Source organism: Salvelinus alpinus, chromosome 10 (assembly GCF_045679555.1).
Source record: "Salvelinus alpinus chromosome 10, SLU_Salpinus.1, whole genome shotgun sequence".
NCBI classification, from domain to species: domain Eukaryota; kingdom Metazoa; phylum Chordata; class Actinopteri; order Salmoniformes; family Salmonidae; genus Salvelinus; species Salvelinus alpinus.
The window spans coordinates 64,353,962-64,374,288 of record NC_092095.1 but is presented as its reverse complement, the minus strand read 5'-3'; the positions used below and the strand labels follow the sequence as shown (position 1 = coordinate 64,374,288).

Sequence of the window (20,327 nt, the reverse complement as noted above, 5' to 3'; positions counted from 1 at the left end):
CAGACACACACACACACACACACACACACACACACACACACACACAGTCTAATTAGGGAACAGGTCTGCCTGCAGCCAACACAGAGGCAGGAGGGGAGATGGAGAGAGACATACAGAGATACACATTCTCCAAGAGGAAAGACCACGGGGAATGATCAAATCAATTAACATCCAGCTCCAAAAAGGGAAGCAGCTCTGGCTGTGGCCCGATGCCTCGGAGCGCTGCCAGCTACGTGTTATTCTCCAACCTCTGTCTGTCTGGGGCTGGCAGCTGTCAGGTGGGCTGAGGGTGTGTGGTCGTGCCGGGCCTTGCTCACCATGTGTCTCATGTTGGGGAAACAATGGGCGACTCAGAGGCCACAGCCGAACCCATATGATGGAGGGTTCTTTAAGACTGTTGGTCTACGTCATCTTTCTAAAAAACTCATCCACACACACACACACACACACACACACACACACACACACACACACACACACACACACACACACACACACACACACACACACACACACACACACACACACACACACACACACACACACACACACACACACACACACACACCTCCCATCTGCCACCAGTGACATGTGCATGTGGCCCTCTTCATTTGTACATCATTATCAGCCATTGACTTCACAGGAGTTATGCAAATTGAGTGGCTGGACCCAGGAGGATTCTACTTCTGCCAGACAGACAGAGATGACGTGTGAGTGAGAGAGAGGCTCTTCTACAGGGACAGGAGAACACACACGTATCTGGCACTGTGTAGCAGCTCTTCCAATCCATCTTCATCACATGAGAAATGTTTGACAAGTAGTTCAACATGGATCCTTATAGAAAGCACAACATCGTCACTGTCGTTTCCACAGAGGTAAGCTCTCACACACACACACACACACACACACACACACACACACACACACACACACACACACACACACACACACACACACACACACACACAGCTGTGATCTGTTCTGCTGCTCTATAACCATAATGAGTATGTGCCTGGGCTCTCTCCTCTGAGTCACTTCCAGTTCCACGTCATCCCCCGTTTACCGCCACAACGCAGACTAAAACACTGCTAACCATAGATAGGATGCACAGGTCAATTACATGAAGCTCTGCTGCTATACTGTCTACATATAGACAGGACTGAATGGCAGATTGGGTTATGTGACTAATAGAGCCTCCTGATCGAGGCTCTTATCAGTTTAGAGAGGAGCAACACTATCAGAGGCTATGATGTCCATGCTAACTGGACGCCTGGGAATAACACAGGACCCCGTTGCTACTTCATACTGATATTTCCTTCCTGTGGGGAGTTTGGGGATACATGTAAACATCTCACAAGTAAACATCATGTCGTCCCTGATTGAGGGGACAAGACAATTTACTCTGCTCTCTGCTGTGCTGTCCCAGCGGGGGGCCTCCTTGCGCAGCAGCACCACAGAGACACGGTCTCCCTCGACGAGCTGCGCGACACGGCCCCGGCACTAACAACTACCGCGGCGCTGCTAACAAATGCAGCGCGTCGTTGAAAGGAAGCCCCTAATCAGAGTTGCAATTTGTTCATTAGTGGATTACAAACGAGGCCTCCGTGCTGATATGAGAGGCCGTGATTAGCACACGCTAATTGGCTGATTTCCTTATACTCCAGTTGAAGCGGCTCACAGGAGATGCCCCCCCCCCCCCCCCTCCGTGGTTCGCTCCATGCTTGTTTGCGACAAATTAAGGCCAACTCAAACAATCTCTCCACAATTACAGTGGGGGGGGGGGGCTCTTGAGCTCTCTGGTTTGATACCCCTCCCCTTCCTCTCCACCTCCCTACCTACCCACCCCCCTGCCGATGCCCCAATCAAAGCGCTCGGCTACACAGCCACACAGGAAAAGGCAGGGCTTTGAAAAGCACGTAGAGGAAGAGGGAAGCAGAGGACCATATGCCAGCCGGCAGACTGCACTTCATTAACCATCCTCAGCCTCTTCTCCCTCTCACCATCTCTCCCCTCTTTCTTTTTGGACAAGGAGAGAGAGATGGGGGCAGTGGGGGGGACAGAGGGATGGGGGCAGTGGGGGGGGACAGAGGGGAGAGTGAAAGAAAGTGAGAGTGAAATCCCGTCCCGCTCCTTATACTAATGATCTCATTTCAATACCCAGGAGAACCCCCAACTCTAATTGATGTCAAGTGTGTGCTTTCGCTGTTAATCAAGGATAAGGCATCAAACGGAGAGAGCCTGGCTGTGTCTGGGCTTCACGCTCTGATCACAGGCAGCCCTCGTTCTCCGGGAAATCAGCAATACGGCGCTGCCGGACCCTAATTATCCCCGTAGCAGCCGGCTGGCCAGGCGAGGGCCAGATCTGATCATACCTGCTTAATTGGAATAGCTCGGCCGCTTCCAATGCTGTCCGCTCGGCCCTCCAGTCCTTTCTTGTCCCTGTCTGGCTCGCTGGCCTTCCGAGACTGTGGAGAAGGAGATAGGAGAACAAGTATGGGTTATAGAGGCCCTGAGTTAGGCCCTCTAAAGTGTCTGAACGAGGAGCCTGAACAAGGGTCTGTTACAGCCCTATTCTAGTCTTCACATAACAGGCCTCGTCTAATGGCTGCTAGAGGTGACTGGGGTTATTATTGTGTCTATGAGTCAACTTGACCCAGTTGTTGACCTCTCTCTAAGTTGCTAAGGAACTGGGAAGTGGACATGATGCATGTGTCTGTACATTCTAGAAGGTGGTCACATACAACCTTCCCTGTGGCCCGTAGATTCTCACTGTAAGCCATTTACCATTTAAAAGTCCGTTAGATCATTTTGTATGTATTTAACATCCATCGTTTGAACATCTAATTATACATAGTCAACAGTGAAGAAGTAGATGTCCTGTGTGTGTGTGTGTGTGTGTGTGTGTGTGTGTGTGTGTGTGTGTGTATCTGGGCTCACAGTGAAGAAGTAGATGTCCTATGTGTGTGTGTGTGTGTGTATCTGGGCTCACAGTGAAGAGGTTGGAGCGGCGTTTGGACTGCTTGCGGACGGGTGTGGGGGTGTTGGTGGTCTGGGGGACGTCGATGCGTAGCTCCTTCTGACTGGTGCTGGGGGTGGAGGGGACTGACGAGGAGTAGTCACTCAGGCTGCCGCCATTACTGGTCTGCTACAGAGACACACACACACTTCTATGTACTGTGTTGGTAACACTAACTTAGTTCAGAAAGAATGAGTGTATGTATGGATGAGAGTAAACAGAGAGAAAGAGACAGAACAATATAAAAAAGTGTGTGATAGTGAGAAAGAGAGAAAGTTGAACATACAGCTGGAACAGCATCCCCGCTCATAATAACAGGCACTACACTAGTATACCGCTGGTACAGTATAACCTCTTCATAATGACAGACACTACACTAGTATACAGCTGGTACAGTATAACCTCTTCATAATAACAGACACTAGACTAGTATACAGCTGGTACAGTATATCCCCCCTCATAATAACAGACACTACACTAGTATACAGCTGGTACAGTATAACCTCTTCATAATAACAGACACTACACTAGTATACAGCTGGTACAGCATCCCTCTTCATAATAACAGACACTACACTAGTATACAGCTGGTACAGTATAACCTCTTCATAATAACAGACACTACACTAGTATACAGCTGGTACAGCATCCCTCTTCATAATAACAGACACTACACTAGTATACAGCTGGTACAGTATCCCCCCTCATAATAACAGACACTACACTAGTTTACAGCTGGTACAGTATCCCCCCTCATAATAACAGACACTACACTAGTATACAGCTGGTACAGTATAACCTCTTCATAATAACAGACACTACACTAGTATACAGCTGGTAAAGTATCCCTCTTCATAATAACAGACACTACACTAGTATACAGCTGGTACAGTATAACCTCTTCATAATAACAGACACTACACTAGTATACAGCTGGTACAGTATAACCTCTTCATAATAACAGACACTACACTAGTATACAGCTGGTACAGTATCCACCTTCATAATAACAGACACTACACTAGTATACAGCTGGTACAGTATAACCTCTTCATAATAACAGACACTACACTAGTATACAGCTGGTACAGTATCCCTCTTCATAATAACAGACACTACACTAGTATACAGCTGGTACAGTATAAACTCTTCATAATAACAGACACTACACTAGTATACAGCTGGTACAGTATCCCTCTTCATAATAACAGACACTACACTAGTATACAGCTGGTACAGTATAACCTCTTCATAATAACAGACACTACACTAGTATACAGCTGGTACAGTATCCCTCTTCATAATAACAGACACTACACTAGTATACAGCTGGTACAGTATAACCTCTTCATAATAACAGACACTACACTAGTATACAGCTGGTACAGTATAACCTCTTCATAATAACAGACACTACACTAGTATACAGCTGGTACAGTATCCCTCTTCATAATAACAGACACTACACTAGTATACAGCTGGTACAGTATAACCTCTTCATAATAACAGACACTACACTAGTATACAGCTGGTACAGTATAACCTCTTCATAATGACAGACACTACACTAGTATACAGCTGGTACAGCATCCCCCCCTCATAATAACAGACACTACACTAGTATACAGCTGGTACAGTATAACCTCTTCATAATAACAGACACTACACTAGTATACAGCTGGTACAGTATAACCTCTTCATAATGACAGACACTACACTGGTATACAGCTGGTACAGTATAACCTCTTCATAATAACAGACACTACACTAGTATACAGCTGGTACAGTATATCCTCTTCATAATGACAGACACTAGACTAGTATACCGCTGGTACAGTATAACCTCTTCATAATAACAGACAATACACTAGTATACAGCTGGTACAGTATCCCCCCTCATAATAACAGACACTACACTAGTATACCGCTGGTACAGTATAACCTCTTCATAATAACAGACAATACACTAGTATACAGCTGGTACAGTATCCCCCCTCATAATAACAGACACTACACTAGTATACAGCTGGTACAGTATCCCTCTTCATAATAACAGACACTACACTAGTATACAGCTGGTACAGTATATCCTCTTCATAATAACAGACACTACACTAGTATACAGCTGGTACAGTATAACCTCTTCATAATGACATACACTACACTAGTATACAGCTGGTACAGTATAACCTCTTCATAATAACAGACACTACACTAGTATACAGCTGGTACAGTATAATCTCTTCATAATAACAGACACTACACTAGTATACAGCTGGTACAGTATAACCTCTTCATAATGACAGACACTACACTAGTATACAGCTGGTACAGAATAACCTCTTCATAATAACAGACACTACACTAGTATACAGCTGGTACAGTTTAACCTCTTCATAATAACAGACACTACACTAGCATACAGCTGGTACAGTTTAACCTCTTCATAATAACAGACACTACACTAGTATACAGCTGGTACAGTATAACCTCTTCATAATAACAGACACTACACTAGTATACAGCTGGTACAGTATATCCTCTTCATAATAACAGACACTACACTAGTATACAGCTGGTACAGTATAACTCTTCATAATAACAGACACTACACTAGTATACAGCTGGTACAGTATATCCTCTTCATAATAACAGACACTACACTAGTATACAGCTGGTACAGTATATCCTCTTCATAATAACAGACACTACACTAGTATACAGCTGGTACAGAATAACCTCTTCATAATAACAGACACTACACTAGTATACAGCTGGTACAGTATAACCTCTTCATAATAACAGACACTACACTAGTATACAGCTGGTACAGTATAACCTCTTCATAATAACAGACACTACACTAGTATACAGCTGGTACAGTATAACCTCTTCATAATAACAGACACTACACTAGTATACAGCTGGTACAGTATAACCTCTTCATAATAACAGACACTACACTAGTATACAGCTGGTACAGTATAACCTCTTCATAATGACAGACACTAGACTAGTATACAGCTGGTACAGTATATCCTCTTCATAATAACAGACACTACACTAGTATACAGCTGGTACAGAATAACCTCTTCATAATAACAGACACTACACTAGTATACAGCTGGTACAGTATAATCTCTTCATAATAACAGACACTACACTAGTATACAGCTGGTACAGCATCCCCCCCTCATAATAACAGACACTACACTGGTATACAGCTGGTACAGTATAACCTCTTCATAATAACAGACACTACACTAGTATACAGCTGGTACAGCATCCCCCTTCATAATAACAGACACTACACTAGTATACAGCTGGTACAGTATAACCTCTTCATAATAACAGACACTACACTAGTATACAGCTGGTACAGCATCCCCCTTCATAATAACAGACACTACACTAGTATACAGCTGGTACAGCATCCCCCTTCATAATAACAGACACTACACTAGTATACAGATGGTACAGTATAACCTCTTCATAATAACAGACACTACACTAGTATACAGCTGGTACAGTATAACCTCTTCATAATAACAGACACTACACTAGTATACAGCTGGTACAGCATCCCCCCCTCATAATGACAGACACTACACTAGTATACAGCTGGTACAGTATAACCTCTTCATAATAACAGACACTACACTACTATACAGCTGGTACAGTATATCCTCTTCATAATGACAGACACTACACTAGTATACAGCTGGTACAGCATCCCCCCCTCATAATAACAGACACTACACTAGTATACAGCTGGTACAGTATAACCTCTTCATAATAACAGACACTACACTAGTATACAGCTGGTACAGTATAACCTCTTCATAATAACAGACACTACACTAGTATACAGCTGGTACAGTATCCCTCTTCATAATAACAGACACTACACTAGTATACAGCTGGTACAGTATAACCTCTTCATAATAACAGACACTACACTAGTATACAGCTGGTACAGTATAACCTCTTCATAATAACAGACACTACACTAGTATACAGCTGGTACAGTTTAACCTCTTCATAATAACAGACACTACACTAGAATACAGCTGGTACAGTATAACCTCTTCATAATGACAGACACTACACTAGTATACAGCTGGTACAGTATAACCTCTTCATAATAACAGACACTACACTAGTATACAGCTGGTACAGTATATCCTCTTCATAATAACAGACACTACACTAGTATACAGCTGGTACAGTATATCCTCTTCATAATAACAGACACTACACTAGTATACAGCTGGTACAGTATAACCTCTTCATAATAACAGACACTACACTAGTATACAGCTGGTACAGTATCCCTCTTCATAACAACAGACACCACACTAGTATACAGCTGGTACAGTATAACCTCTTCATAATGACAGACACTACACTAGTATACAGCTGGTACAGTATAACCTCTTCATAATAACAGACACTACACTAGTATACAGCTGGTACAGTATCCCCCCTCATAATAACAGACACTACACTAGTATACAGCTGGTACAGTATAACCTCTTCATAATAACAGACACTACACTAGTATACAGCTGGTACAGTATAACCTCTTCATAATAACAGACACTACACTAGTATACAGCTGGTACAGTATATCCTCTTCATAATAACAGACACTACACTAGTATACAGCTGGTACAGTATAACCTCTTCATAATGACAGACACTACACTAGTATACAGCTGGTACAGAATAACCTCTTCATAATAACAGACACTACACTAGTATACAGCTGGTACAGTATAACCTCTTCATAATAACAGACACTACACTAGTATACAGCTGGTACAGTATAACCTCTTCATAATAACAGACACTACACTAGTATACAGCTGGTACAGTATAACCTCTTCAAAATAACAGACACTACACTAGTATACAGCTGGTACAGTATAACCTCTTCATAATAACAGACACTACACTAGTATACAGCTGGTACAGTATAACCTCTTCATAATGACAGACACTACACTAGTATACAGCTGGTACAGTATCCCTCTTCATAATAACAGACACTACACTAGTATACAGCTGGTACAGTATAACCTCTTCATAATAACAGACACTACACTAGTATACAGCTGGTACAGTATCCCTCTTCATAATAACAGACACTACACTAGTATACAGCTGGTACAGTATAACCTCTTCATAATAACAGACACTACACTAGTATACAGCTGGTACAGTATAACCTCTTCATAATAACAGACACTACACTAGTATACAGCTGGTACAGTATCCCTCTTCATAATAACAGACACTACACTAGTATACAGCTGGTACAGTATAACCTCTTCATAATAACAGACACTACACTAGTATACAGCTGGTACAGTATAACCTCTTCATAATGACAGACACTACACTAGTATACAGCTGGTACAGCATCCCCCCCTCATAATAACAGACACTACACTAGTATACAGCTGGTACAGTATAACCTCTTCATAATAACAGACACTACACTAGTATACAGCTGGTACAGTATAACCTCTTCATAATGACAGACACTACACTGGTATACAGCTGGTACAGTATAACCTCTTCATAATAACAGACACTACACTAGTATACAGCTGGTACAGTATATCCTCTTCATAATGACAGACACTAGACTAGTATACCGCTGGTACAGTATAACCTCTTCATAATAACAGACAATACACTAGTATACAGCTGGTACAGTATCCCCCCTCATAATAACAGACACTACACTAGTATACCGCTGGTACAGTATAACCTCTTCATAATAACAGACAATACACTAGTATACAGCTGGTACAGTATCCCCCCTCATAATAACAGACACTACACTAGTATACAGCTGGTACAGTATCCCTCTTCATAATAACAGACACTACACTAGTATACAGCTGGTACAGTATATCCTCTTCATAATAACAGACACTACACTAGTATACAGCTGGTACAGTATAACCTCTTCATAATGACATACACTACACTAGTATACAGCTGGTACAGTATAACCTCTTCATAATAACAGACACTACACTAGTATACAGCTGGTACAGTATAATCTCTTCATAATAACAGACACTACACTAGTATACAGCTGGTACAGTATAACCTCTTCATAATGACAGACACTACACTAGTATACAGCTGGTACAGAATAACCTCTTCATAATAACAGACACTACACTAGTATACAGCTGGTACAGTTTAACCTCTTCATAATAACAGACACTACACTAGCATACAGCTGGTACAGTTTAACCTCTTCATAATAACAGACACTACACTAGTATACAGCTGGTACAGTATAACCTCTTCATAATAACAGACACTACACTAGTATACAGCTGGTACAGTATATCCTCTTCATAATAACAGACACTACACTAGTATACAGCTGGTACAGTATAACTCTTCATAATAACAGACACTACACTAGTATACAGCTGGTACAGTATATCCTCTTCATAATAACAGACACTACACTAGTATACAGCTGGTACAGTATATCCTCTTCATAATAACAGACACTACACTAGTATACAGCTGGTACAGAATAACCTCTTCATAATAACAGACACTACACTAGTATACAGCTGGTACAGTATAACCTCTTCATAATAACAGACACTACACTAGTATACAGCTGGTACAGTATAACCTCTTCATAATAACAGACACTACACTAGTATACAGCTGGTACAGTATAACCTCTTCATAATAACAGACACTACACTAGTATACAGCTGGTACAGTATAACCTCTTCATAATAACAGACACTACACTAGTATACAGCTGGTACAGTATAACCTCTTCATAATGACAGACACTAGACTAGTATACAGCTGGTACAGTATATCCTCTTCATAATAACAGACACTACACTAGTATACAGCTGGTACAGAATAACCTCTTCATAATAACAGACACTACACTAGTATACAGCTGGTACAGTATAACCTCTTCATAATAACAGACACTACACTAGTATACAGCTGGTACAGCATCCCCCTTCATAATAACAGACACTACACTAGTATACAGCTGGTACAGCATCCCCCTTCATAATAACAGACACTACACTAGTATACAGATGGTACAGTATAACCTCTTCATAATAACAGACACTACACTAGTATACAGCTGGTACAGTATAACCTCTTCATAATAACAGACACTACACTAGTATACAGCTGGTACAGCATCCCCCCCTCATAATGACAGACACTACACTAGTATACAGCTGGTACAGTATAACCTCTTCATAATAACAGACACTACACTACTATACAGCTGGTACAGTATATCCTCTTCATAATGACAGACACTACACTAGTATACAGCTGGTACAGCATCCCCCCCTCATAATAACAGACACTACACTAGTATACAGCTGGTACAGTATAACCTCTTCATAATAACAGACACTACACTAGTATACAGCTGGTACAGTATAACCTCTTCATAATAACAGACACTACACTAGTATACAGCTGGTACAGTATCCCTCTTCATAATAACAGACACTACACTAGTATACAGCTGGTACAGTATAACCTCTTCATAATAACAGACACTACACTAGTATACAGCTGGTACAGTATAACCTCTTCATAATAACAGACACTACACTAGTATACAGCTGGTACAGTTTAACCTCTTCATAATAACAGACACTACACTAGAATACAGCTGGTACAGTATAACCTCTTCATAATGACAGACACTACACTAGTATACAGCTGGTACAGTATAACCTCTTCATAATAACAGACACTACACTAGTATACAGCTGGTACAGTATATCCTCTTCATAATAACAGACACTACACTAGTATACAGCTGGTACAGTATATCCTCTTCATAATAACAGACACTACACTAGTATACAGCTGGTACAGTATAACCTCTTCATAATAACAGACACTACACTAGTATACAGCTGGTACAGTATCCCTCTTCATAACAACAGACACCACACTAGTATACAGCTGGTACAGTATAACCTCTTCATAATGACAGACACTACACTAGTATACAGCTGGTACAGTATAACCTCTTCATAATAACAGACACTACACTAGTATACAGCTGGTACAGTATCCCCCCTCATAATAACAGACACTACACTAGTATACAGCTGGTACAGTATAACCTCTTCATAATAACAGACACTACACTAGTATACAGCTGGTACAGTATAACCTCTTCATAATAACAGACACTACACTAGTATACAGCTGGTACAGTATATCCTCTTCATAATAACAGACACTACACTAGTATACAGCTGGTACAGTATAACCTCTTCATAATGACAGACACTACACTAGTATACAGCTGGTACAGAATAACCTCTTCATAATAACAGACACTACACTAGTATACAGCTGGTACAGTATAACCTCTTCATAATAACAGACACTACACTAGTATACAGCTGGTACAGTATAACCTCTTCATAATAACAGACACTACACTAGTATACAGCTGGTACAGTATAACCTCTTCATAATAACAGACACTACACTAGTATACAGCTGGTACAGTATAACCTCTTCATAATGACAGACACTAGACTAGTATACAGCTGGTACAGTATAACCTCTTCATAATGACAGACACTACACTAGTATACAGCTGGTACAGTATAACCTCTTCATAATAACAGACACTACACTAGTATACAGCTGGTACAGTATATCCTCTTCATAATAACAGACACTACACTAGTATACAGCTGGTACAGTATCCCCCCTCATAATAACAGACACTACGCTAGTATACAGCTGGTACAGTATAACCTCTTCATAATAACAGACACTACACTAGTATACAGCTGGTACAGTATATCCTCTTCATAATAACAGACACTACACTAGTATACAGCTGGTACAGTATAACCTCTTCATAATAACAGACACTACACTAGTATACAGCTGGTACAGTATAACCTCTTCATAATAACAGACACTACACTAGTATACAGCTGGTACAGTATAACCTCTTCATAATGACAGACACTACACTAGTATACAGCTGGTACACTATAACCTCTTCATAATAACAGACACTACACTAGTATACAGCTGGTACAGTATATCCTCTTCATAATGACAGACACTACACTAGTATACAGCTGGTACAGTATATCCTCTTCATAATAACAGACACTACACTAGTATACAGCTGGTACAGTATAACCTCTTCATAATGACAGACACTACACTAGTATACAGCTGGTACAGAATAACCTCTTCATAATAACAGACACTACACTAGTATACAGCTGGTACAGTATAACCTCTTCATAATAACAGACACTACACTAGTATACAGCTGGTACAGTATAACCTCTTCATAATAACAGACACTACACTAGTATACAGCTGGTACAGTATAACCTCTTCATAATAACAGACACTACACTAGTATACAGCTGGTACAGTATAACCTCTTCATAATAACAGACACTACACTAGTATACAGCTGGTACAGTATAACCTCTTCATAATGACAGACACTAGACTAGTATACAGCTGGTACAGTATATCCTCTTCATAATAACAGACACTACACTAGTATACAGCTGGTACAGAATAACCTCTTCATAATAACAGACACTACACTAGTATACAGCTGGTACAGTATAATCTCTTCATAATAACAGACACTACACTAGTATACAGCTGGTACAGCATCCCCCCCTCATAATAACAGACACTACACTAGTATACAGCTGGTACAGTATAACCTCTTCATAATAACAGACACTACACTAGTATACAGCTGGTACAGCATCCCCCTTCATAATAACAGACACTACACTAGTATACAGCTGGTACAGTATAACCTCTTCATAATAACAGACACTACACTAGTATACAGCTGGTACAGCATCCCCCTTCATAATAACAGACACTACACTAGTATACAGCTGGTACAGCATCCCCCTTCATAATAACAGACACTACACTAGTATACAGATGGTACAGTATAACCTCTTCATAATAACAGACACTACACTAGTATACAGCTGGTACAGTATAACCTCTTCATAATAACAGACACTACACTAGTATACAGCTGGTACAGCATCCCCCCCTAATAATGACAGACACTACACTAGTATACAGCTGGTACAGTATAACCTCTTCATAATAACAGACACTACACTAGTATACAGCTGGTACAGTATATCCTCTTCATAATGACAGACACTACACTAGTATACAGCTGGTACAGCATCCCCCCCTCATAATAACAGACACTACACTAGTATACAGCTGGTACAGTATAACCTCTTCATAATAACAGACACTACACTAGTATACAGCTGGTACAGTATAACCTCTTCATAATAACAGACACTACACTAGTATACAGCTGGTACAGTATCCCTCTTCATAATAACAGACACTACACTAGTATACAGCTGGTACAGTATAACCTCTTCATAATAACAGACACTACACTAGTATACAGCTGGTACAGTATAACCTCTTCATAATAACAGACACTACACTAGTATACAGCTGGTACAGTTTAACCTCTTCATAATAACAGACACTACACTAGTATACAGCTGGTACAGTATAACCTCTTCATAATAACAGACACTACACTAGTATACAGCTGGTACAGTATATCCTCTTCATAATAACAGACACTACACTAGTATACAGCTGGTACAGTATATCCTCTTCATAATAACAGACACTACACTAGTATACAGCTGGTACAGTATAACCTCTTCATAATAACAGACACTACACTAGTATACAGCTGGTACAGTATCCCTCTTCATAACAACAGACACCACACTAGTATACAGCTGGTACAGTATAACCTCTTCATAATGACAGACACTACACTAGTATACAGCTGGTACAGTATAACCTCTTCATAATAACAGACACTACACTAGTATACAGCTGGTACAGTATCCCCCCTCATAATAACAGACACTACACTAGTATACAGCTGGTACAGTATAACCTCTTCATAATAACAGACACTACACTAGTATACAGCTGGTACAGTATAACCTCTTCATAATAACAGACACTACACTAGTATACAGCTGGTACAGTTTAACCTCTTCATAATAACAGACACTACACTAGAATACAGCTGGTACAGTATAACCTCTTCATAATGACAGACACTACACTAGTATACAGCTGGTACAGTATAACCTCTTCATAATAACAGACACTACACTAGTATACAGCTGGTACAGTATATCCTCTTCATAATAACAGACACTACACTAGTATACAGCGGGTACAGTATATCCTCTTCATAATAACAGACACTACACTAGTATACAGCTGGTACAGTATAACCTCTTCATAATGACAGACACTACACTAGTATACAGCTGGTACAGAATAACCTCTTCATAATAACAGACACTACACTAGTATACAGCTGGTACAGTATAACCTCTTCATAATAACAGACACTACACTAGTATACAGCTGGTACAGTATAACCTCTTCATAATAACAGACACTACACTAGTATACAGCTGGTACAGTATAACCTCTTCATAATAACAGACACTACACTAGTATACAGCTGGTACAGTATAACCTCTTCATAATGACAGACACTACACTAGTATACAGCTGGTACAGTATAACCTCTTCATAATAACAGACACTACACTAGTATACAGCTGGTACAGTATATCCTCTTCATAATGACAGACACTACACTAGTATACAGCTGGTACAGTATATCCTCTTCATAATAACAGACACTACACTAGTATACAGCTGGTACAGTATAACCTCTTCATAATAACAGACACTACACTAGTATACAGCTGGTACAGTATAACCTCTTCATAATAACAGACACTACACTAGTATACAGCTGGTACAGCATCCCCCCCTCATAATGACAGACACTACACTAGTATACAGCTGGTACAGTTTAACCTCTTCATAATAACAGACACTACACTAGTATACAGCTGGTACAGTTTAACCTCTTCATAATAACAGACACTACACTAGTATACAGCTGGTACAGTTTAACCTCTTCATAATGACAGACACTACACTAGTATACAGCTGGTACAGTTTAACCTCTTCATAATGACAGACACTACACTAGTATACAGCTGGTACAGTATATCCTCTTCATAATGACAGACACTACACTAGTATACAGCTGGTACAGTATATCCTCTTCATAATGACAGACACTACACTAGTATACAGCTGGTACAGCATCCCCCCTCATAATGACAGACACTAGACTAGTATACAGCTGGTACAGTATATCCTCTTCATAATGACAGACACTAGACTAGTATACAGCTGGTACAGTATATCCTCTTCATAATGACAGACACTACACTAGTATACAGCTGGTACAGTATATCCTCTTCATAATGACAGACACTACACTAGTATACAGCTGGTACAGCATCCCCCCTCATAATGACAGACACTAGACTAGTATACAGCTGGTACAGTATATCCTCTTCATAATGACAGACACTAGACTAGTATACAGCTGGTACAGTATATCCTCTTCATAATGACAGACACTACACTAGTATACAGCTGGTACAGTATAACCTCTTCATAATAACAGACACTAGATCTGTGTCACTCATAACCTCCATCATTCCTCCTAGATTCCTTAACACTCTACTGTACAACAAGAGCCCCAGCTTGGGAGAGGATTATGGGTAGCATTGAAGACACACTGAGGGCCATTCTGCAGTAGGAGAGAACTGTTACTTAGTGAAAACAACCCTGATTCTCAGGGGATGAGCTGGGCTACGGAGACAAGCTGAATGATGCTGCTTTAATGACAAATCCATGGGGGACTGAGCGCCGTGGATCGAAGACACGACAGGGTGGGAAACGGTGTGTGTGTGTGTGTGTGTGTGTGTGGATCGAAGACACGACAGGGTGGTAAACGGTGTGTGTGTGTGTGTGGATCGAAGACACGACAGGGTGGGAAACGGTGTGTGTGTGTGTGGATCGAAGACACGACAGGGTGGTAAAGGGTGTGTGTGTGTGTGGATCGAAGACACGACAGGGTGGGAAACGGTGTGTGTGTGTGCATCGAAGACACGACAGGGTGGTAAAGTGTGTGTGTGTGTGGATCTAAGACACGACAGGGTGGTAAAGGGTGTGTGTGTGTGTGTGTGGATCGAAGACACGACAGGGTGGTAAAGGGTGTGTGTGTGTATCGAAGACAGGACTGGGTGGTAAAGGGTGTGTGTGTGTGTGTGTGTGTGTGTGTGTGTGTGTGTGTGTATTGAAGACAGGACAGGGTGGACAGGGTGGTAGAGGTAGGAAGAACACATATGGACAAGGGAATGTAGTCAAGGACCTCAATGTAGCCATTTTGTTTGTGTGTCAGTAAATGGTGTCTGTCGGTAAATGTATTTATGTGTGTGTGTACCTACCTGGCTGATGTGTACTGCTGCAGCCACCTGTGCAGAACACACAGAGGAGTGGCTAGGGGAGTTAGGGAGGGACTTGCACGGACCAATGGACAGCTGCTGCTTCTTCCTGGTCGCCACGATCTTCTGGGCCACTGCAACAACACAACACAGTCATCATTCAGAGGGTCTATTCTCGGAGACACATAGCGGGCTAGACAACCTAATGGAGAGAAGAGAGAGAGCTAGACCAACTAATCGAAGGAAGAGATGGAGACGAGAACGAGAGTGAGAAATGGAGAGAAGAGAGAGAGCTAGAAGAGAGAGAGCTAGACCAACTAATCGAAGGAAGAGATGGAGACGAGAACGAGAATGAGAAATGGAGAGAGGAGAGAGCCTGAGAACACTAGCTAATGGTTCAGACCAGAACAGTCCATTACTTCTCATAATGCTGACGCAGGCAGCTCCAGCAGCCCTGTCTGTGAATCTCCTATCTATCTGGTCCACAGCAGAGCCCCCGTCCGCCTTCCACACACACCCCTTACCTGCTAACAGCTCCAGTGATTATTTCACAATTATTATACAGGAGAGAGAGAGAGGAGAGAGAGAGCAGGCTATCAGTGTTATTGAAAAGGGCAATGCCAATCAATGGGTGCTCAGCTGCCTCCTATCGATCCCCAGGCCCAGCGCTCTGGCCCAATCAGGGAGGGATATTCAAACGTTCCGTCATCTCCGTGGTGATTGAGGCCATTGATCCGGCCCACTGGAGGGTAGGGGGAGGGGCCTCGTAGGAGTTCAGCTGTTCAAATATACATCTCTCAGATGGAAGGGAATGCTCCTTTTACAAACTAACAACTAGAAAATGCAACTTCTATTCTCCAAGTTTAACCTTTTTCTTGAGTGAGTTGAACTTTCTGGAAATGGGTACAAAGCTGTATGGCAGTACTAGGAAAGATCCCTCACAAATGACAAACATGTCTGTGAATATATCCTCCTTCCAAGGTCTTATATTTGTTAAGAATCAAGAGACGGAGCAAGTTATCAGAGATGATCACATTGTCCATCTAGTTTGGGCAGGACAGGGTTAACAACACATCCTTCTTCCCTCAGTCTCAGATTCCATTATCCACAGCCCCAATAAACAGGGCTGGGTTTCATTTGGTGTGAGATGAAACCATTGTTTTAATTGGGCCCATTAATGGCCTCTGTTTTAATGAGGAGCCAGTCATAAACATTTACCTTCAGGTGAGAGGGCCGTGCCAAGGGCAGGAGGAGACCTGCTCCCTCTGTGGTTAAACACCTCAGTAAAACTAGACCTGCTCTCTCTGTGGTTAAACACTACAGTAAAACTAGACCTGCTCTCTCTGTGGTTAAACACCACAGTAAAACTAGATCTGCTCTCTCTGTGGTTAAACACCACAGTAAAACTAGACCTGCTCTCTGTGGTTAAACACCACAGTAAAACTAGACCTGCTCTCTCTGTGGCTAAACACTACAGTAAAACTAGACCTGCTCTCTCTGTGGTTAAACACTACAGTAAAACTAGACCTGCTCTCTCTGTGGTTAAACACTACCTTAAAACTAGACCTGCTCTCTCTGTGGCTAAACACCACAGTAAAACTAGACCTGCTCTCTCAGTGGTTAAACACCACAGTAAAACTAGACCTGCTCTCTCTGTGATTAAACACCACAGTAAAACTAGACCTGCTCTCTGTGGTTAAACACCACAGTAAAACTAGACCTGCTCTCTCTGCAGTTAAACACTACAGTAAAACTAGACCTGCTCTCTTTGTGGTTAAACACTACAGTAAAACTAGACCTGCTCTCTCTGTGGTTAACACTACAGTAAAACTAGACCTGCTCTCTCTGTGGTTAACACTACAGTAAACCTCTGAGACTCTGTGGTAAAACTCAGTCCCCAGTTCAATCCCGTGAACCTGGTAGTCAAACACTGGTAAAATGCAGAGCCAATTGTTCAATCAAAACCGATAACCGGAGATCCCGGCATATGCTAAAATCTTCTTTCCATGCAGTAAAGATGGTTTGAATACATATCACAATACTGAAACACAATGAATTCCCCTACAACCCTGAACACAACCTCTGAAATAACTCTGTCTTTACAAGACCTCCTTGGATAACAGCCAGCCACTGGACAACAGTGAAGTAGACTAGACGGAGCTGATCTGTAGAAGATATATGTGATACAGGTCCACACACACAGCCAGGCCTGAGCTGTATATTACTTTAAGTGTTAAGAACAGTTATGATAAGGCTGGGTTAAATATTTAAACTGCACGGCTAATACCATTTAACTTTAACCATCAATCTTACTTCTCCTCTGAGAGGCTGCCATTTATTCTAATGGAAACGTCTCCCCTCTGATCAGATTTATGGCAGACTGGAGAAGAGGAGGGCCCAGAGCTAACTGCTACAGACCAGGCAGACTGGGGGAGAGGAGAACCCAGAGCTAACTGCTACAGACCAGACAGGCTGGGGGAGAGGAGAGCCCAGAGCTAACTGCTACAGACCAGACAGACTGGGGGAGAGGAGAGCCCAGAGCTAACTGGAGAAGAGGAGGGCCCAGAGCTAACTGCTACAGACCAGACAGACTGGGGGAGAGGAGAACCCAGAGCTAACTGGAGGAGAGGAGGGCCCAGAGCTAACTGCTACAGACCAGGCAGACTGGGGGAGAGGAGAACCCAGAGCTAACTGGAGAAGAGGAGGGCCCAGAGCTAACTGCTACAGACCAGACAGACTGGGGGAGAGGAGAACCCAGAGCTAACTGGAGGAGAGGAGGGCCCAGAGCTAACTGCTACAGACCAGGCAGACTGGGGGAGAGGAGAACCCAGAGCTAACTGGAGAAGAGGAGGGCCCAGAGCTAACTGCTACAGACCAGACAGACTGGGGGAGAGGAGAACCCAGAGCTAACTGGAGGAGAGGAGGGCCCAGAGCTAACTGCTACAGACCAGGCAGACTGGAGGAGAGGAGAGCCCAGAGCTAACTGCTACAGACCAGACAGACTGGGGGAGAGGAGAGCCCAGAGCTAACTGGAGAAGAGGAGGGCCCAGAGCTAACTGCTACAGACCAGACAGACTGGGGGAGAGGAGAACCCAGAGCTAACTGGAGGAGAGGAGGGCCCAGAGCTAACTGCTACAGACCAGGCAGACTGGGGGAGAGGAGAACCCAGAGCTAACTGGAGAAGAGGAGAACCCAGAGCTAACTGGAGAAGAGGAGGGCCCAGAGCTAACTGCTACAGACCAGACAGACTGGGGGAGAGGAGAACCCAGAGCTAACTGGAGGAGAGGAGGGCCCAGAGCTAACTGCTACAGACCAGGCAGACTGGGGGAGAGGAGAACCCAGAGCTAACTGGAGAAGAGGAGGGCCCAGAGCTAACTGCTACAGACCAGACAGACTGGGGGAGAGGAGAACCCAGAGCTAACTGGAGGAGAGGAGGGCCCAGAGCTAACTGCTACAGACCAGGCAGACTGGAGGAGAGGACAGCCCAGAGCTAACTGCTACAGACCAGGTAACTTAATGCATTTTAACACCAGTCAGCCTTCCAGGCATCATATGGAAGTATATTTATATAGTCTACACCAGGGGTTCACCATTTTGATCAAACGATTTTAATGACACCACCGTGTAAAAAACAGCCAATGTTTACTTATTCAATTGGGGCTAAACCAGTCTGACAGTAGCTGTGACAGTAGCTGTGACAGTAGCTGTGACAGTAGCTGTGCCAGTAGCTATGCCAGTAGCTGTGCCAGTAGCTGTGCCAGTAGCTGTGACAGTAGCTGTAATGCCTGGTCTACCCACTCTGTTCTAATGAGGCTTGTGGGGATCGTAGAGGGTAACAGGAGACACATCCGTGTTCCTGA

At 42.5% G+C, this 20,327-nt stretch overlaps 1 protein-coding gene across 8 annotated transcripts in view; it reads right to left on the bottom strand.

The window, feature by feature from the left end:
• The window catches only part of agap1 (ArfGAP with GTPase domain, ankyrin repeat and PH domain 1), a 245,605-nt gene that overhangs the window by 85,083 nt on the left and 140,195 nt on the right, over positions 1-20,327 (bottom strand). For 5 of the 8 annotated variants that reach the window (XM_071330514.1, XM_071330515.1, XM_071330511.1 and 2 more), the window contains 3 exons: positions 16,471-16,601; positions 2,990-3,145; positions 2,373-2,465 (listed from right to left, as the gene is read on the bottom strand). In XM_071330514.1, the coding sequence (XP_071186615.1) occupies positions 2,373-2,465; positions 2,990-3,145; positions 16,471-16,601 (380 nt within the window). The remainder of the gene's footprint in view (positions 1-2,372; positions 2,466-2,989; positions 3,146-16,470; positions 16,602-20,327) is intronic. The other 3 variants (XM_071330516.1, XM_071330509.1, XM_071330513.1) reach the window with 2 other exon arrangements.